Source organism: Netta rufina (genome assembly GCF_964035555.1).
Source record: "Netta rufina genome assembly, chromosome: 6".
Lineage (NCBI taxonomy): Eukaryota > Metazoa > Chordata > Aves > Anseriformes > Anatidae > Netta > Netta rufina.
In genome coordinates, this window is record NC_140129.1 from 4,845,543 (window position 1) to 4,867,037 (window position 21,495).

The window sequence follows — 21,495 nt, forward strand, 5'->3', positions numbered from 1 at the left end:
ACCCTAACCAACCAGGCTAAAGCAAATGTGCCTGTAAATGTGTTTGCAGTAATAAAGACAAGTAAGAAAGGCAGGAGAGAGTTGACCCGGTGAAATTCCTACACGCTCTGCTGAGTCACTGTCCTATCCGAAATTGCCCATTTCTAAAGACAGGAGTTGTGGAAAAAGCCTTTCTGTGTTTATTCCTACTGGGTGTGTAAGAGGGAACCTCACCCACTCCTTCCAAAGCGGGAAACGCGGTGGTTTTAAGCTCACCCATGCTGTTCTAAAACCTGCACTGACAATTTTCCTGCTTTCCTTAAGCAGCATGCTTCAGCTCCGTTGCAGGAGGTATAGCCAAAGCATAATCCCAATCCATCCAACCCTCGATGAGACTATTACAAATAGTTTGGGGTGAGACTGGATGGAAGGGAAATGGTGTCAAATTGTGGCAGTTGCCTGGAATACCTATTTCCACTACACTGTGGGCAATATGACAGCATCACCCAAGGAACCAAAACTAAGAAGAAATCCTTTTACACTCTTAAGTAGCTCTGCATCTTCACGTTCAATTATCATCTCGTGAATTTTGCCGAACACAAACCCAAACTCATGGGAACTCGGGTATATCTGAGCCTGTAGAACAGCCTTGCTCCACGTCTCCCTCTCCTCCTCTCTTCAGGAAGATGACACATGTAAAAATAGTTACTCCTGCTGCAGTACACAGACAGCAACTCTATTTCATACAGTACTTCAACTATTGTTTCACAGCTCCACATTTGCTACAAGCTGACAGAGAATACTTGCCAGGTAGGAACAGATTTACTCAGCTGTAACAGTTTGCTAGCAACCACCAGCATGTGAGAACTTCCCGTGCATCAGAAGATTACCTGCAAAGGCTGATTCTCAGGTATTGGGTGGGTTTTGGAGAGCTTCACCATCTCTTTTATCTGGTAGACAGCATAGGCTAAGGTGACCCAAGGAGAAGAGCTGATGCCCCAGGCAGGCTTGTTCACGTCCTCTTGTTCTTCTTGGTGTTTCGTTTTCTTTAGAGGCAGCCTGGGCTCAGTCCGAGGCATGACATCTTCTGACTGCTGCTGCACGAGGTCAATGGTCGCTATGGGGACAGGACTGGAAGGCACTGGGATCCTCTCCGCCAGCATCGCCTTTTCTGAAGTTTAAAACAAAGTCAGCACCAGCAAAAGCCAACAAGGCAGACAACCAACACAAAACGATTCTTGCTACCGTAACGCGCTCATCGCCGCGCTGAAAGCAGGACAGGGGCGCTGCCCGCCAGGATATTTTACTAGCTGCATATTGTCTATGAGCCTGTAAGTAACACATCCTGTGCATTCTGAGAAAATATTTTGTCCAAGCATTTTACTGATGAAAAAGATCTTTTTCAAAATTATAATCCTATTTTGTTTACAGACTTTTAGATAGCACTCAATATTTTAAGCTATGGCTGGATGTCCTCTAGTAGAGGAAGAAACGAAGAGGGTAATCCTGCAGACACGTAACCACACGCGTTGCTTTACTCACCCAGCTGGTATTGTTGAAAGCAACCTCATTACTGCCATGCTTAAAATTAAGATGCACACTCTCAGGATGGGTAGAGCGCGTGTTAAATGAAAACCAAAAGACTGAAACAATGTAGGTAGAACAAGACCACCAAGAACGATCTATTCCTTTGTAGCTTCACGCGTAATTAACCAAAGGTTGATGGGAAACTGAAAGAGCAACTCTCCTTCCTTCCACCTTACCGCTGTTTTCGATTATCATTTGAACAGAGGTGAAGAAAATTCTAGCAAAATAAATATTTGAACACTTCAGTACAGGCAACTTGATAACTGGTCAAGGACAAGTCATTGACAAGTCGTGAGTGACTAAAAAAAGCTGGCTTTCATTTCACACTGAGCAGTAATCTTTTGGGTAAAAAGCAGATCAAAAATTCAAGACTTTTCAGAATTCCACCACTGTTTTACTGTTTTCGTAAGAATTACATTTATGCTAAATCCTTAACCTGGCACCAAGTTTTTTGTTTCTTGTTGGCCTTTATATTAATAGAGGCGGTTTGAGTTCCATCTGTGGGTTCTCTGATGCCAGAACAGAACCGAGGCAGCCCTAAAAGCTTCTGTCCTCTGTCTCTATAACCTCTGGCAGAGGTGACTGGGCATTGTAGCACGAGACTACTCAGGCACCCAGAAGGCAGCCGTAAGGGACTGATGCGAGTGGAACAACTCATTACATCTGCTAAGATTAATCTAAGAGATTCCCAGAACTAAGAGGACATACAGGTAGTGAAACATGTTATGCTTTCCTCTTACTGATAACCAAGAGCTCAGTGCTGCACTCCTTTGCAGAAGCAGCACAACACCTCAGTGTTCATCACTGCTCAGGAAAAGATTTCTCATTCAGAACCAAACTGCTCAGTCAAAATCTCAATAAAGGCACCAAACAAAATTAAAGCTGCGGGAAATGACTTTTGGAGATACACTTTTCTCTAATTTTGCAGTGTCTTTAGTAACAGGAATATTTAATTACCTTCTTCTTCATCAGGAACTAGCAGCCACTGGATGAGTGCAAAGAGCAGAAGAATCACTAAACACGCCATTCCTATTCCTCTGAATGTGGCAGCAGGACCTGGAATGGGATTATTTTTTTTTTCCAACTGAGAATCTACTTACCTGGTACAGTAACACAAGGTGAGTCAGCATTATACACTCTTAGGGTATCTGTTGTCCCATGCAGACTCTTGCCAGCTTGTCATGTTACATTTTCTTCCCCCAACACTTCCACAGGCTACGTGAAGGCCTTGTTATGAGCGGTGTAGTTAGGTTTCACTTGCACACTGAGAGGCTGCAAAGTACCAGCCCAGCCTCTCACAAAGGATTCCTTCCTCTAATTTCAGGATCAAGTTGTAGATTTGCACACATGATACTAAAAGTATCTAGGTATAACAACTTGAATCCATCCGAAACATTGAGAGGACGAAGCTGTAAATCAGCCTGGTGTGAATTCAGTGCTGCTTTGTCAGCAGGGTCCCGAGGGCCCTGCCAGCCTGAGCACCTGGCTGGCTCCTGACTTACCCCGTGCATTAATCCCTACACCTTGTGCATAAATCAGCTTGGAGCTGCTCGGCCAGTAAAACCAGAACTTCAATACCCCAACCCGAATTGCTCGGCGCGGTTCTTGCTTACCGAAATAATTGACCAAAACCCCTCCGACCATGGCCCCGCATCCCCTGCCCAGGCCCAGGTGGAGGCCTTGCAGGATCCCCTGGGCCGAGGTGCGCAGCTCCGGGGGCACGGCGGCGCTCAGGTACGAAATGCAGGCTGCCCATATGGCCGCGTGCGTGACACCTGCGGAGGGGACACGGTGGTGAGGACAGGGCCCGCGGCGTGCCCAGCAGCTGACAAGAAAACCCCATCACCCCCAGTGCCCGTGGAGTACAGACCAAGCCACGTCCCGAGGCCACATGTCCAAGTCAGACCCCTGTATGGATTTTGGAAGCCTCTTTCCTGCAGATTCAGGGTGATAAACACTTTTTTTTCCACCCTAGAACAGCGCAGCAGGGAGAGGAGCGATGCTCAGCGTGCAGGAGCAGGCTGCAGGTGGAGCCCTCGTCTCTGGGCACCTGCTCGGTGGCTTTCGGGGAGCGGGGAGGAAGGGACAGGGAAAGGCTGGGCTGAGAAGAAGTTGGAAAAGCAGAGCAGCCTCGGAGCTCGTCACACGCTGAGTACGCCTGAACTATTTTGCCACCCTCAGACTGAGTGGGAATATTTATTCTTATTTGAGTGGTACTAAAAATAGCAATCACAGCTTACCAATGCCTAAGCTCTGCCGCCTTCCTTAAAAAAAAAATAACGTGTTGGCACAACCGATGATTCAGTCAACATGTTTCTGTCCTCTGCACTTGACTTATTTAGGAACATTTGGACACTCAGCAATCCCTTCTGCGTTCAGGCTGAAGGCTCTTCCGAGCAGGACGATGCATTAGTTTGTCACATACCCAAAGAGTAACCTGGATTCTGCTCGGATGTCAAATGATAAACAGCAGCCTTTGAACACTGGCAGTGTCCAGGTTTGATACATGCCCAGGAGGCTGTACAGCTTGATTTAATTCCAGATTGAAACAAACACTGCACAGTGTCTGGGTTTGTACCCAATTAACTACTTAGAGCACACAAAGACCACTTCCATACATCCCGGAGCTGGCTCTGGTCACAGGCACATCATCTTGTTGAAAAATGAAAGGTTTACATTAGGGTGAGTGTGTTTTACCTCATCATTTACAGCTTACGGCTGTAAACCTCAGGTTTTCCATGGAAAAAGCTCTGAATTTAAAACTCACTGAATATCAACTGTTTTTTCCTTAATGTAAACTCACATAAGCATTGCAAATAGCAATGAAGAAATGTCCCAATAACAGTGCAAAGCTAATCTAATGTAGCTAATGTGCTTTTGTTTTACAAACATTTTACAACTCACGTAAAACATTCGGTTTTATCAGCTGTTAAAGAGTCTATCAAGCTTTAAAGCCAGGCAAATCACAAACACATCAGACATTATTTGAACCACCAGACACAATCCTGCTGTCCCTGTTTGGAAACAAAAGGCTGAATTTAGCCAACGTGTTCTTTATGTTTTCACCTCTGCTAGGATATCCAGATAGGACACGGAGCTCCCAGTTCCCCTGAAAACGAATCCACCCCTTCAAACCAGCTTATCTGACTGGCCTCAAAAGGTACAGGCTTTTATTTTATTTTATTTTTTTATGTGCAATTACTATTGTGAGTTTTTTATGATAATTATTTATGCATCAGTGGCTTTGGAACAGTTTTTACAACAACTTGTGTAAAGTCTGGTCTGGATTACTGTTAATCACAGTTCTTTCCGAAAGGAGCTGTTAACAATAACCGTATTTTGAGATGACTTGCTGAAACCACTAACCACCATTTGACCATCTGGAGTACAGCAACAATAAATGTAACACCCCTCTGTTATGCTCCGAATAATGATGTTTAGCAAACTTAGCGCTACTTTCCACATGAAACCAGAGCTCAACATTTTGGGAGCCAAGTTTATTTCAAGAGGTCCACCCTAACCGTGCAGTTAAGGATCCAACCTCTGCTCTCCAGACATATCTGTGTTGGCTGGAGCACCAGCAGAAGTCAGTTCTCAGCACAGCACTCGCTTTGGAGTTTGTTGGACAACTGCCATGTGAAAATAGCTAATTTTCAGCTTATTCATATAGTTTTGGACGTCAGAAAATTCCTGTAATGCAGCTTGGTTAGCTAAGCATAGCTGTTAAGACGAGAATTTGAACCATTGTTTTGGAACAACGTGAACAATAATTTGCAGCTAACTAGTACATTAACATTTAATCTGTTAATTGCAAAATTAATGAGATCGCTTGCAAATTCAGCCTGACAGATGACCTGTATGTGCAGTATTTACCTGCCAGAATGCTTTCAAAATTACCAGTTAAAGATTCAGCCTAGGCCTGTATCTTCACACACTGCGTGTACAAATAAATCCTACAGATCTGAAATTGTGAATTAAGAAGTGAGCTTTTATCTCCTCATTTACTCCTCTGAGAGTGCAGGACACCTCAGAAGCCCTCACCACCCCGTTACGCTGGCAGCAACCAAAATGTTGCTGTTGCATGGCTCCTGTTGCGATCAATAGGGGCAGTCTGCAGTCATCTTCCAGCAATGTCTCCATGCCCTTCAGCACAGCACACGGGGCTGATTCTCCTTGTATTTCAGGAGCATGTTAAGAAGAAAAACAAGTTCTTTACAAGAGTCAGCTGAAACTCTTGTTGACCTTAAAAGCCCTTCAGCTGACAGCACTGGAGTTTACACAGACTCTGACAGCTTCCTGGAAGCGGAGCTGTGCTTGATTACAACAAGGGCTTCACACAGGATTTAAAAGACTTATCAGCTTGATGCAGTTACGTGGCCCACATGGTGCCCACATGCTCTGTATAATGTGATTTTTTCTTGGTTCCAAAGACTTCTAGCCCTCACATAACAAAGAGCAGCTACCACTCTTACCTCCCTCTGTCAGCAAACTCCCATAATGAAAATAAGAGCTCCCACCTCACCAAACTTCATTAAGGTGTCACTTCTTACCCCTCCTGACACATTCCATGGATGCGTAGGAAACAAAGAAGAGTCTCAAGACACAGGTTTTAGTAATTACTGCAGAAGAAATAATGAATTGGGAACAGAGCAAAAGCAGTAAGAGCGGGGAGGGGAAGAGAATAATAATGGGTGGGAAAAAAAAAAAAAAAGCCAATTGTAATTTAAAAAGATTCACTTGTTCTACGATTGACCAAGACTGAATGAAATTACTGGAAGGTAACAGATGTAGTCATGTAGTGGCAGTAATTAGGTACACACACAGTGCCTACAGGCTTCATGGACACCAATAACATGTTTAGTTTTGTTGTTTTTGTGTCTGCGTGTGCTATTTTTAACTTTCTCATTTTCTGGCTCTAAGTAGCTGCAAAATTCATTTTTCTCCAAAAAGCAAGATTAACCCAAGCGTACATAATTCAACAGTGGCTACAGATTCTTTGTCACATTACCACATTTTAACACTTGGTATGAAAGGTGATGTATCAATTCAGTACCTGTGATTTGGAGGATTTTTGTATCAAAATTCAGAAGCTCTCTTTTATGGCAGATTAATACAATAAATTGTTTTTTTGGCAGGCAGGAAAGGACTCAGGAAATAAAGATTTATTTCTGTGTGTATGCAGGGATCTACACAGTGTTCACCAACGGCACTTTCATGGTTAAGCTATTTTTAAAGGCAGGGAAAACATTCTCTGCATTTAAATTAGCTATTCTCTTGCAAGCCTGCAAATCCAAATAATTCAGTATTCTTCAGATACTGAAGGAACAAAAAGTACAATAGTTTACGTTCTTCCTGGTTTTGAGCAGTGGCACCCATCACAAAGGCAGGAAAAAAAATGCAAGTTAGAGCAATTTATACATTAATATTGCACTGAAGACCTTACAAACCTCTTTGACAACGTGACTTGGAAATAGGGCTCGACTTACTTTTCATAGACCAGACCTCTGTGGTTCTAATTAAGTCAGTTAAAGGGCAATTATCTTAAAGAAGCTCTATTAACACAGACAAAGCTACTGAAATAAATTCCTCTCCAGCCATTAGAAAAAAGAAAATTCAATAGTCTAAGGCATTGATCAAATGATACCCTGAAAAACAAGTGCAGAATGTTTTACCAGAGACAGAATGACCCAGACAACATTCTTTTTAATTTTTTTTTCCACAGCATCCTTTCAAGTATGGTGACCTTTTGCATGTAATGGAGTTCATATTTATCCACCAAACAGGATCTGTGGTAGGTGTGTACCCAGCTCACGCTCTGTCTCTTTGTTTAGCTAAAGGGTGTGTTGCCTCGCACAGTTCTGCTTGAATCAACAGTGAACTGTGCACAAATGCAAACCCACCCTTCTGACGTCAAATATTTTCCAAGATAAACAGTAAAGTTTTATAAACGTGGGTCTTCTGGGATATTTGTAGTCAAAAGAAAAAGGAAAGGAAATACCAGATTTTTATTTAATCACAGTTCAGCAATATAAGCACATGATCTTATACTGGAAGGCCATTAATGCACTGTCTTACCTTGAAGTACTTCCATTGGGAGAACAGTCCAGGCGTTTTCCAGATATGAGATGTAAATGTAGCGAGCCGTATTGCAGGCAAGACCAATATACAGCACTCTAGAAGAATTAAGGAAAAAAGAAGTCATAATAGTTTGCACTTGCCTTTTTTTTTTTTTTTTGGTATGTTACAACACACCTTACTGCTTCAGAAATCAATTACACGTGTACAGAGTTTGCTTGTCTGCATTTGCTCCATGTGGGAAAAAAATCAAAAGGGTCAGCAGAGATGCAGAGCTTTTAATCAACCTTGGTAGCTTCAAGCCATACTCTGCAGAGAACTGTATCTCACAAAGCATTTCTAAGCACATTCAACATCCCTTCCAAACAATCTTCTTTTCTAATCATTCAGAGATTATTCCATTTTAATAGCAAACCTGACGCAGGTTTGGATTAGAGGAATTAATTTCACCCCAATTAATCTAAGTTTATAGTCCCAGTATCTGCAAACTGCTCAGAACTACTCTAAAAACACATCCCACAGAAGCAATATGGTTTGTAACAACATGCCTCAGGATAAAACTTAACCATCCTGTTGAAAAGCAGCAGATGCTACATCTCAGAAGGAGGGAAAAAAGCTCTTATTACAGCTTTTAAACAATGAAGCACAGAGACTATTTTTCACGGTAGATTTCCCGCTGCACGTTTAACCCGATGACTTTTAACTTCCAGTTTTCAGATGTAGCTTTGTTTACCTTCAGGTTGCATATTCATCCAGCTGGATGAACAGATCTTTCTCTTGCTTTGAGAGGGATTTTAGGAATGACTGACTTAATTCGAAACATGATTTAGCTTGAGAAAAGATGCTGTTGCAACCTTTAAAGGTTCTTCAGAAATAAGGATTACTTAATCCCTAAACATGCTTCTTGGTTGACTCCTGGTTTGGCACGAGTGATTTAAATGCAACTGGTAATTAATGTGCAAGCACTGATACTGTGAAAGAACGTGTTACTCTTTGTGCTGATCTTTAGTTAGCTATTCCACAAAAGCACAGCAAGGTTTAATTCACTGGTACATAGCCACTGACAAATCTGGAGTGAGATGCAATCGTAGAACTGCAGCATCTTGTCAACATTTGAGATCTCTAAATATACATGTTGACAGCTAAAATACCCATACCGTAATTTTCAGCGTGTCAGCGATATCAAAAAAGATTAAAAATTATAAAGGCAGGCCTTTCGTAACAATATGGATTTACAGACAACAATACAGATTACTTTCAGTAAGCTGGGTGAGTTTGCAGGGTTTTTTCCCCCCCAAAATTACTCAAACTCATCTGCGCACCGTGCACCACAAGTTTCACCTCTCCCTTTAACTAATAACATCTGGGCCAAACAAATAACTTGGTGTCTTTTACAGCCACAGCTTAATGTAATTCTGAGGTATAATCACAGCTGTGAAGTGTGATAGGACACACAGTACAAAAGGTGAGTGAACCGAAGAGGTTTGCGGGCTCCTATGCCACCAAGTGAGACCCAGGGTAACGCAGCCTCCTGGGGACATGAAGGAACCATCCACCTCACGTACCCGTACCCGTCCTTCCCTATCAGCACTGCTTATGCCCCCAGCCCTCTGTTTAGGGCTGTTTCGCCTCAGTTTAATTTCAGTTTTGTCTATCAACAACTCTGCCCGTCCAGCAAGAGCTTCTTTCCTGTCACAGCCGTTCCCTGTGACCAGGCCGCAGGCGTGAGGCGGCTGCCGGCGCCATGCTGGCACCCCCGCCACCAGCACGCTCAGCTACCTGCCTTCGCCCACAGAGTTACACCCGAATCCTGACTTAATAAGGGCAATTTAGCTAGCTTCTGCCTTTTAGTTTATTAGAACATGGATGGGGTTTTAGGTAAATGGCAGTTACTTGTGTGAAGATTTCTGTCAGGATGCTTTGGGAAGGGCACGTCACACCAGAACTTTTGTGTATTTACAGAATCGTTTCAAAAATTGTTTGCAATAACCACTTAGGCTTTTTATGAGACCTAAATGGATAACGTAAACAGACGGTTCTTACGAAACCTATTTGCAGTATCCACAGAGACACCGTATTCGATTTACAGGTTAAACACTTAAAGCACTGGATCTATATTTATGTCAAGACTAAGCTGTTTACAGCCACGACTACCAGGCTCTGCTTCCCATCAAGACTCGCACGCTGGAATTATGGTCAGACAAACACACTCAAGCTTAACCTTGAGTAGGAGGTTACTTTCAGAGATTAACATCCTCTTCCTAAACTCAGTGGCAGCTCGGAGATCTTCTACACAGGGTGCCACTCAGCAATGGTGCCTTAACATCTGACAGGCAGCTTTTTATGCTTTTCCATCATAACACCCTCTCAAAGAATTGTGGATTTCACACAGCTGCTGATGACATTTCTTATAACTTTTTAGTTTACATCTAAATGAAAATCACCTCTCTTGTTCTCAGAAGGTGGCTAGAGGCAAAACAAAAGGCCCTTAGCACTCTCTTCCCAAACCCAGAGGACAACACAGCCCTCCGGCCAAACTGCTTGCTGTCATTGCTCCGGGCTCCCTCCAGTCACCTGCTTACATGCACCATCAGAAACACCAGCAGCACGTGGCACATATTCCTGCAATATGCACGGGAAAGCTGGCAAAGACAGAAATAAGGCGTTATAATCAGCACACATTCGCACGGTCACGCTTAGAAAACCCGGACAAGGAGTTTGGTATTAGTACAAGCAGCCTGTGAACACAACAGGTTTCAAGATGTGGGGAGGAGCCTGTGTGCTAAGGCATACAGTGGTCGAAACTGAAAGCTCTGTAAACCTAGAAAATGAAAACCGAGCTCATATGTGACATGAGTGTAAAGTCCATTTTCTTGTAGTTCGACAAAGGACAACTGACAGTATTTCTTCCCGCTGCTGTGACAGCGCATAAGGAACTCTGCTACTCATACCTGTCCTTCAAAGGGTTAGGACAGGAGTCATATTGTTCACGGAAATACTGCAGGAAGCTTGCCTACAGCCAGCAGTCTAACCACCCAAGAGGAAGAGTGCATATGTATCCATGCATTTTTTTAATTTACTGACTTAAGTCAACAGAAGGTGAGACAACCTTATCAGTGAAGTCATCTCGCCAAAAAGAGAAGTCAAGCCACCTCCCCTATAACCAAAATACCCCCAAAATAATTTACAGCTAGCTGTGGATTAAGCTAGTGACTTGAAAAGTGACTTTATCTTTCCTATCTCTGACAAGAACTTACAGCTGAATTCCCATGAACAGCTAACTCTTTGTATGCCAAAATGCTAAACGAGGAATTCTGAGCTGTGAGAGGTGGCAACAGGGAAGCAGAAAAAACATCCCAAGAGCTTCTGGCTAAGACGGCTCCAAGAAGGGCATCTAGAGGAGATTTTTCTTATTATGGGATAAAGAATACCTGCACTATAAGGCGACAGACATATACAGAGCTATCCAGAGAACAAGAATTACAAACTCCTATCAACGCCTTCTTTTATTTATATATATACATATATAAAGCTTTATATAGTGAAGTTCAAAAAATACAGGAAGGGGAACTAGAAAGAGACTTCTCAAGCTGCGATGACTAAATATGAGTAAGCATTGGACAACATTAAAATATGAGTAATCTGCACTTCCCAGGTGTAGTTACAAGGAATGTTGTTCCATTGCAAACACAAACTAGTATGTTAACAACTTACCAGTCTTGGTTTGATAGGCTTACCAGTGCAAAAGGAAAAAGAAGAGTTGCCCCTGTACATCATCTTTCTTTTTTACAGGCTAACGTCCCTGTTATCCCCCCATACCTTTTATGTCATCGTATTCACAAGCCTATCATTCTTTTGGGTTTTCTTCTTTCTCTAGTTGAAGTCTAAGCCTGTATTTTGCCCTATAACAATATAAATGGAAAGAGCATACCCAAGCTATCTTTAGCTATCAAGACTGTGATCTGTTCTCACCACTCCTCCATCATCATATCCTTCCTCCAGTCTTTGCATGCAAAGTGTCACATTTTCCTCAAACTAATTGTTAAATTCAGACATTAAATGACTGACTCAAAGTAAAGAGAGACTCCTCAGTTTAAAGGAAGGAAAAAGAAATCTGTTAAGTAAATTCTCAAATTACTGTGCTAAGTATCTTAAACATTTTTAGTAGAAGTCAAATGAATCAAAAAAAAACACCACACATCCCAGTAAGAGCAAAACAAAAAAACAAAGAGCAAAAACACAGAACAGAATGCACAAAAACAGCACAATTAGACAGCTTAATAAAAGCCATCTTGATGACTATGTGATTATAAACGGGCTTTTTGGAAAAGACATACCACTGAGAGCTCTGTGCTTACTGGCACTGAGTACCTGAGTAAATACAAAACAAAACAAAAACCACCAACAACAAAAACGTTACAACTTCATTAGCCGAGATCCACCCCTACCTTTCTTCCCTAATCTTTATTTTAGGGACTGAAGCAACTTATAATATGCAGAAATTAAGTTATTTTTCAATTTAGAGGAAAACAACATTCACAAATATGATGGAAGTAATCGATTTCACTTAAACAAGGCAAAAAGCAAGTGAGAAGCTCTCATTTCACTAGCTAACACGCACAGTTGCAACTACAGGAAGAGAGCAAGGAACTGAACTCGTAAGCAACACTACCAAGCTGCAACCTCATTCTGCCAACACCCCGAGCCTGCTGATGGGGGCATGTGCACAGGAGGTGCTCACCTCGCTGCTTCATCTCAGCCTTCTTCCCTCTCAGCATGCAACTGACACCCTTGCAGGCTACTGTGGGGGCAAAGACTGCCCTGCAAGGAGAAGTGGGCTAAGCAGGAGGTTTCCAGAATGCTGCTACTCGCAGGAAAAATAAAAATAAAAAAGTAAAATTAATGGAAAATGTAATTCAAAACAAACGATCTTGGAGTAGGAGGAGATTTGTCAAGATCTCGAGCAGAGCTCTGAATCGCTGAACTAGGACATCTTCTGGAAATGTCTGCAAGGGGTTATGGTGCCACGCGTGATGTGTGCACTAACTGAAAAGCTAACGAAGCATCGCAGAACATTTCAGCTCTTAAAATAATAATAAAAATCTCCATTAGGCACCTTCATAGCTGAGCAGGACTTGGAACTTCAAAATAAAACATTTAACTCAAATTTCACTTCGTATCACAAGGCCAGGCCCCAAACTCAATTATTTTAATTATTTTTTTTTTTGTATAGATCTTTAATGAGTGCTAAGATCTCCTCACCTGATGTGTCCAACCAATTCAATCAGCTTGTGGCTGAAGAAGTAGGCAGTCAGCTCAGACACATGACTGAGCACAGAGCAAACTCCAAAGAGAGTGGTGGTGCCATTCAGGTCTTCCAAGTGCCAGTAGAGGAAGGTGAAGACAAAGCCATATCCAAAGCCCATGAACCATGCCACGAAGAGCACCGAGCCATACTGGATACTACAAAGCAGTTTTATGAGGTCCCAAAAGCTGAAAGACTGCGACTGGCTCATACTGGTTGTAGGAGTGTTGTCGGAGGATTCATTGGAGGCGCTCCTGTCCACCTGTGATATTTCCACCTCCTTCCTCTTGTTTTCCTCTTGCTTGAAGTGCGTGTAATGAAAGCGGAACTGGGTGGCCACAATTAACGCCATTGTCATCAGAACACCAAAAACGATGAAGACTATCCTGTAGTTCTTGTATTCCGGAGCTTTACATCCTTGACCTTCAATGACGACTTCTGTATGGGTGTAGTCGATGCCGATTCCCACGGACAGCATGGCCAGCCCCCAGCCCAGAGACCCCCACATTCGCTGCAGCCCGTAGCGGTCCCGGTGCTTGCCGAGGTATTGCAGAGTTACGGTGTCCACAATTGTAACAGAGGAAGCGCTGAAAAACTCTCCTATTATGACAACCAGCAGAATGAGCAGGAAGATGGCTTCTACTTCTTGCTGATCATAAACGAGCATGGCTTGGTCAGAAGGCATGGGCTTTGCGGTGATGGCAGCTGGGGTGGTGCTTGGAGTCGTGTTCCCTGGTGAGACTGGGCTAGCAGTGGTGTTTTTCAGAACAGGATGGGTACTGTTTTCCAAGGCAAAATCCATGTCACTGCTCTGTGTAGGTAGCAGGAATGTTATTTCAGGAGTAGCAGTCCCTGTTGATCCCAGAGTGGCCGGACTGGAAGTCAGCAGGTCTCTCTTCCCACGAACTTTGGGGGATGCAGCACTCAGGGTCGTTAGCAGAGATGGCATTGAGGCGTTTTGTGAAATGGTGGTTAAAAGGCTGCTTGCGTTGGTGGGATGTGCTGGGGGAAGGCCCTTTGGTACGCATCTTAAGGTGGCTGGTCTAACAAAACCAATCCCCAGGTTAAATAAAACCCAGCATAAAAGCGAGAAGAGAAGGACGATCTTCCCTTTCTTGAAGCGATCTGCTACCACTCCCCAGAAGGGAGCACTGCAAAACTCAATAAAGTACCTGATGCCCACCAGAAGTCCGCTCTGACTGGGTGACATACCCAGCTGCTTGTAATACACAGGCAGCAAGGGGTAGAGAGAGCCATACGCAGAATAGAAGAAAAAATAAAAGACCTTCGAGATGAGAAGATCATTGTTGATTTTGACGCAGTGCTTTTCTAGCCAGTCCAGCTCTTCGTCTGGGACAGTGGTTGTCTCTGTCGAAGGGGATTCATTCTGGGGCTGCAAGTCTTGATCCTTGGAAACGCCGTTGAAAGGATCAGCAAGCACGTATTTTCTTTTTTGTTCTTCTTCATCGTCGGTTAAAATGGCAACCTTATCATCAGCTGCCATGGCTTACCACAAGCATCCAATATTTGGTGAGCTCTCAGCAACTGGGGCTACCCTGCAAACAAATAAAACATCACACGGTTAAGGATCCACACAGGAACAGGTCTGCGATGCAAGTCATCAAGGACAAACAGAGCTTCTTTTTTATAAGTGGCATTCCTAAGCAACAGATGCAGTTGTTGCCACAGCAGTAATTTGTGGGAGGAGAACTTTTCAGGCTGAATAGAATAGAGAGGTGGGAATTAGGATGGTGAGAATTAATCCTAATACAAGATTAATATAAGGGACCCTCAAAATTAGGATAACAACCTTAAAGGCATCAAACACAGGGACAGAAACTATGTACAGACCCTACAATGACTGGTTCAATAAAACTCTGAAATTGAAGCAAGGTCAACTGGAGCATAAATTGTACTGCAGCCGCCCACATTTATCCTTCGCAGAAGAAAAAAATAAATTGCAGAACTGACGAGCAACACTTAAAAATAAACTCACCACTACTTAAACACGGGTTGGACAGAAGAGTTTTCACATTAAAAACCAACAGGCCACTCTAATGAGCTGGGTTAGCTAACGGAAGCTTTCCTCTTAAGGAATAAAACCAAGTTATGCCAGCAGACTACCTCACAAAATCATTGTCTTAGGCAACTACTATTGCTGTAATGTTCACCTAGGAAGATTAGCTCACATGTGTTATGAAATGTTGAACGTTTAATATATTTTGGTTTTGCCCTCCCTTTTCTGTTTTGGTTCAGTGTTCATATACAGAATCTTTTCAAGCAGCAGGATGTGAAAATAGCATTTTATTCGCCTGAGACTTCTCCGGGAGTGCTGAAGTTTTGATATGGAATATATTTCTCATGGAGTCTGAAGTATTTTTTGCAACTCTGCACTTTGTTTCCACTAGAAGAGCTGCAACGAAACTGCAGCCTTTGAGAACTCAACTGAAAGCACAATATCATCTACTGAAAATCAGTCATTCACTGATATATCCAGCTTCTTTAATTATTTAATGATAGCTCAGAATGTACTTAAATACCGACAACATATTTGCAAATCGATGCAAGGCTAGTAGCAGACGAGAGATTTAAACATTCATAGGTGTATTAAATGAATTGATTTGTGCTGATCCAAGGTACACAGAACAGGCGACGGAATAAGCCACAGATAGTTGTAAAAGCAACAGCCCATTAGAACAGTCTAAACCTCAGTTCAGCGTTACACAGCGCTAAAAATGCCACCATTAAGATCCCAAACTCCCCTGAGGTTTCTGTTTTTCGCTTTTAAATGACATTTCTGTGGGACACTACCTACAAGGATCTCTGGTTTTACTTAAGCAGGCAAGGTTGCACAAACAACTTGGAGCTGTGACCATTCATTTATTCAAGGTCAGAAGTTAATCAAAACAATGCCAGCACATACACAGACTGCTTTTTTTCTTCCAGTTGCTCTAAAAAGACTTCAGAGACAATTGGATTAAAAAATAAAATAAAATTCAAATGTCAACAGACTGGATAAAGCCTTAATTATGTTGTTTGAGCAGTCTAATGTGAAAATGCATTTTCTTGCTCTTACCTGCTACCATCAAAAGCCACCAAAGCCAGCAGCTATTTCGTTAGTTCCTGTAATTCTCGGTGCAGCCAGCCACTTCCACCTGACAGTTGGAAGGATTACGGGCTTTCTGCTCACATGCTTGCTCAATTTTGGCTTCAATATCCACAAAACAAGTCCTTCTAAGGAATAAATTAGATCTGTCATCATCTGCGCTTTTATTTTCTCTAAGCTTTGCCTTGCTTGGACAACCAAGACTCCAGAAGAGGTGCAGCTCAAGGGGATGGAGCAGAGGATTGGGTGCTGTTCCTATGTCCTGACAAAACCAGCAGACTCTCACCTGCTTACTAGCTGTACCAGACCTTTACAGACCTTTACTTCTGCAAAATACATTTCCTCACCTCCACGACACAACATCCAACTCACATTTTAACCACTCGGACATCCAGACAGCTCGTTGCAAGCATTCATTCATTCCAATTGTCCTAATATAAGCACAACAGCCGTACTCAATATCCCTAGGTATGAGCTAGGAACCATCTGATTTCACACAAATTATAGCGGGAACTTTTACGGCAATCTGTATTTCATCTGTTTTTAATTCAGCTTCCCTTCTGTGTGGGAATGGGACGTCAGTTTTTGAAGTTGCATGGATAGTGGCTGTACTAAAAATGGTGACACTGCTCACCTCGTGGCCCCTTCTTCCCCTCCCTGGGACATCTGTTGGCCACAGCACCCATCTTCTTCTCACCTGTTGTGTGCAAGGATTAATTCAACACTTCTAGTACTCTGACTAGAACATCTTGAGGAAGAATGCTAGGAAAAGTGTATTTCATAATAATTTCAGTAAATATTTTCCCACCCTGAGAGTGTTTCATTGAATATTATTAATAACACAGAATATACTCTTCAGAAATATAACAGCACCAAGACTGGTAGGAGCCATATGGCTTTCTTTAATGTTTTGATCACTAGTTTGTTTGGAAGACAGTTTTTTGAAAGTGATTTTATTTAGCGATTTTTTAAAATCTAAAAATAAGCAACTGGAGATGAGAAAGCCAACGAAGCGGTATTGTCACTGAAAATCTACAGAAAACTTATTAATCTACGTGGCATTCCTTCTCCTGACCAAAAAAAAACACACAAAAAACAAGCCAGTCAGGGACTGAACGAGCAGCAAAATCAACCAGATGGCAAAACAATGTACTTTGAAGTAGGACTAGACAAATACCAGCTATTTTAACCAGGCTTCAAATACCGCATCTTCTCTTTGCAAAACCCTTTTCTGATCCACGAGACAGTAGGAGGACAGAAGACAGCGCTACCAGCAAGTTTAAAACAACAGAGAGGAGGGCAGGCTGGGAAGATAAACAGGAGGATTTCGGCACGAAGATGAACTTTAACTCCTTCAAGGCACGACGGAGCACGGAGCTCGGGCCCAGGCCTGCTGAGCACTGCTGGTCCAGCTGGGCCAACTGCGTGTGCACCCAGCAAAGACCCTGGAAAATTGGGGGAATGCTTTTGAAACCTCCTTCCCTGAACTCAGGCAAGAGGTGTGAACACCCAGGAGAGGCAAATGGGGCGAAACATCCGCCAGGACCTGAGAAAGTGCCAGCGATGGGAAGGGATGAGGTGGAGCAGCCTCCACCTGACGGAGGCACAAGCTGCTGTGTGCCCACAGCTTTGTGCTCCCGGACCACCACATGGAGCAGTGCCCAGTCTCTACATTTTCATCATCCCATCCCCCCGGTGGTACAACAACTGCACAAAGGGCTTCAACACGTGAAGAAGAGAAACGCCCCGCGCTGAAGCCCCATTTGAAGCCGTGCAGGAAGCTTGCGGCCGGCCCGGCGGCCTCAGGCCTTTCCCCACGAGATCACAGGCGCTCCGAGCCCGGGTGTGTGTTTCTTTTCAGATAAAGGATGTGCGTGTTAACCACGAGACCATTCTTCCTTCAAGCTCTGCACAAATAGGCTTGTTTAGGTGAGCACTTGGGTCTGTTTCTCCTGACACAGGAAGGTGCCCTCCTGGGTTGCATCTACCCCTCCACCAAGCCCAAATCCTATTTCAACCCCCAAAACGTGTGAGGCGTCTTTCAACCCGTCACCTGCTGCCACAAGCTACGGGCCTGACGACCTCAGTGCTGCTGCTGCGATGGGCATTGCAACGACGGCGAGGAGCCTCTTTGGCAGGCAGGCAGGCAGAAGACGACAAATACTCTGCATTTAGTTAAGTACCTTCTTGGCTTTCTTACCATTTTTGTTTCTTGAATTGATCATGCTTGCGTTGGCTCCCCCAGTTAAGAGGATTTCAAGACCAGGAAGGATAAAAAAGTGAATCTAATTGAGACGACCAGACATTACAAGTGGAGCCAATCTTCCCAAAAACTTGCGTGGAAAAAAAAAAAACAACAAAACTTCATACTGAGTCAAACAGCGCTAACCAACAGGTATCAGACTGGGGTAACAACTCCCTAAACTTCTCAGGGAAAATCCCATGGCACTTAGAGCTTTACAGGATTAAAAACAAGGCATTAAAACTCCACTTGCAGGCCAACAGAAAGTTAGATTTGGGGTGGAAGAGTACAGCTCATTTTAAATACTTACTTCAGTATAAATATCCCATTTGTTAGGCTTTGGGAATTAAAGCATAGTTAAGACTCACCCAGCAAAACATCTAACAGCATCAAACTTGGGGTTTGGATGCATACTGAATTAAAAGAAAACAAACAAACAAAAAAAACAAGCAAAAAGACCACCCTGCAGTTCATCAGAACATAGTTGAACTGATCAAGAGTAGCCTTAATCTAGATTGTTAAGCACCTAGAAAGGTGACTGTGTAGATTTACATTTACATAGTCTCTGGAAACATACTCCAAGAGCAGGATTCCAGAAGAGGAATCATGAACTAATCCCTCAAGCAACACAGAGCTGTGATGGAGCAGCCTGGATCACTGATGCACTGCGGGGATAAAGCAAGGCCAGCCAACAAGGGATCACGTCTTACTTCGCTTTCAGACTTCCCCTGACTAGAAAGCTGAGTTTGTAGTGAACTTGGGCAATTCCACATCAAGTTTTCATATGAACATTTTAAAACAAATCTGATAAAAAGATGACATGTTTCTTATTTTAAACAAACACGCACTGAAGGTTTACTCAGGTTACCAGTTACTGTTTGATTCACAACAGGGCTGTGCTAGAAGTTGACTTAAAAGCTACCTGTCCTCCAAAGCAAGCTCACCTCTCCGTGCCCAGGCTGGAGCCCACCTATCACCCTGCATCTCCTCCTCAGCCCCACACCCCTTGCTGGTCCCAGCTACAACACTTTAGGATCGAAGCTGTACCTGTGCAGCATCTCACAGCGCTAAGCCCTGCATCCAGCAGGCCTACAAGGCCTGTCTGTAAGAAGCACACATAATAGGCTGTGTTTGCCATTCCCAAGCAAGTTTTACCCCGGAGGAGTAGCCTGGTGCTGTCGCCTGTGCCCTTGCCAAGAAGAAGCACAAAGCGTGCTGTTTGCGTAAGCGCGCACAGCCTTTCTCTCACGTCCTTCATCTCCTCATACATCGTGCCCCAAAGCTCCCCGGGGCACACCAGCCTCCAGGGAGCCCTCGGAAGGGCTGTCCCCAGCCCAGCCTGGCCACCTTGCTCTCAGCCATGAAGCCAGGAACAAGTCTCATTGCGAGAATTAACTCAGTGCTGGAAAACGTATTTGTCGCGGGTCTGAAGCAAGACATCAGTATTTTAATGTTAACTCCCACAATTAGTGTTTCTAAGAATTGAAACCACTTTGTTCTGTAACACTTAATTCTTCAAATTGCTTTATTTTGCTTTGCTTGGCACGCACATACTTCAAATTTTGGTCTAAGTAAGTTTTTGTGCGCATAAAACCCCGTATTCTTTGACACGTCTAGTCAGTTAGATTGAGACTAAAGTATGTTTTATGCCAAGATTGGGTTTTTAGTAGGTTTAATGCACTTGATAATAGGTCTGAAGTTGCTAAGTTGCTACAACAATGCTCGTGGTAACATCAGGGAAGATAAGAACACTATCAGATCCTCATCTGCTGCTGCAAAACCATTAAACTCACATCCTGGGACTCCCGCCTTCCGAGCCGTGTTTTCCACTGACTATGTGCAGATGAAGACACGTAGAGCAGCAGATACCCCATGGTACCCCATTAAAGGGTAATAAAGGTAATAAATGAGCATCAGCAGTGGCTACCCACATTATCAGCAGCAGTAACTAGGGAAACACCAGCAACTGACTGGCGCAAACTACTTTTAAATCAGTTCCTTCTGCAGCCAGGACTGGGCCTGGCTGTTTTAGCCTGCAGGGACGAGCCGTGCAGCTTGCCAGGGAGGGTGAGCACAGGCCAGGGGAGGTGTGCTGGGCGCGGGTGCCCAGAGCCCCAGCCCCAGGGGAGGACAGCCCCAGGCAGAGGCTGAGGGCGATGCCACTGAGGCTGCCCTGGCAGCAGCTACATGTGCGACCAGCCGCAGCTTCCTCACGTCAGCTCCTCGCGTCATCTCCTCCGGCTCCCGGTCGCTCTCCACCTGCTCCAATATTATTTTCCCCCTAAAACCTGCTGCAGACCCTGACTGCGCTCCTGCCATCCCAAACACCCCCTTTAGGAAGCAGGCAGCGATCGCCCCGCGGGTCACCCGAGAAGGCGCTGGCTACCATAAAAGTTCCTTTGTCCACTCCTTATTTACCCCCAGCACCACAACCCTCAGGCCAACCAACACCACAGCCAACCTCCCCCAGCCCCGAGCGGCGGGGCTGGACCCCGCGTCCCCCCCCCACCCTCCAGCATCCCCCCGCCTCCTCCACCCTCTGGGGGCCGGCAGGTCCCCGCGGCTCGGCCCGGCGCTGCCTCACCTCTCCGTGCGGCTGCGGGGGGCTGCGGGGCCGGCCCCATGCTGCTGCTGCTGCTGCTGCTGCTGCCGCCCCTCCTCCTCCTCCTCCTCCTCCTCCTCCTCCTCCTCCTCCTCCTGCTCCTGCTGCGGGCGGCTCCGCGCTCCCCGGCCGGGCCCCGCCGAGCCCAGGCCCCGCCGCCGCCGGCGCCGCGCAGGGGCGCTGCGGGAGGGAGGAGCCGGAACCGGCACCGGCACCGACACCGGCACCCCCCCGCCAGGTGTTTTTACACTGTTTTTAAACACGGAATGCACAAAATTACCTACAGACACCCGCCGGAAGCGCACGGTGAGGACATTGGTAGGTTTGGCTTGAAAAGGAGTCGGTGTCAGCTGACTGGGAGGCAGCCGATTTGTTCCGCGGGGCAGGGGAAAAATGAAGCAAATACAGCAACAACAACAATAAATAAATAGATAAAGCAAATACACAACATTTTCGTGGAAAAACATCTGACATTGCTTGTACAACATATGCAGCTGGTGTTTTCCAACAACAGCAGAGGTGAAGTCCCTGAGCCCCATCTCAAGGAGATGGTTTACAGGAGCTGAAATTTTAATTTATAGCAAGGCTTCTCACTTGGT

The 21,495-nt window shown here is 44.5% G+C and overlaps 1 protein-coding gene across 1 annotated transcript in view; it reads right to left on the reverse strand.

Moving 5' to 3' along the window:
* The window catches only part of MFSD6 (major facilitator superfamily domain containing 6), a 36,911-nt gene that overhangs the window by 1,590 nt on the left and 13,826 nt on the right, over positions 1–21,495 (reverse strand). The window contains exons 2-6 of the mRNA XM_084289359.1: positions 12,904–14,502; positions 7,642–7,739; positions 3,180–3,341; positions 2,524–2,622; positions 870–1,150 (exon numbers count right to left, since the gene is read on the reverse strand). Of these exons, the coding sequence (XP_084145485.1) occupies positions 870–1,150; positions 2,524–2,622; positions 3,180–3,341; positions 7,642–7,739; positions 12,904–14,450 (2,187 nt within the window). The 5' untranslated portion in view covers positions 14,451–14,502. The remainder of the gene's footprint in view (positions 1–869; positions 1,151–2,523; positions 2,623–3,179; positions 3,342–7,641; positions 7,740–12,903; positions 14,503–21,495) is intronic.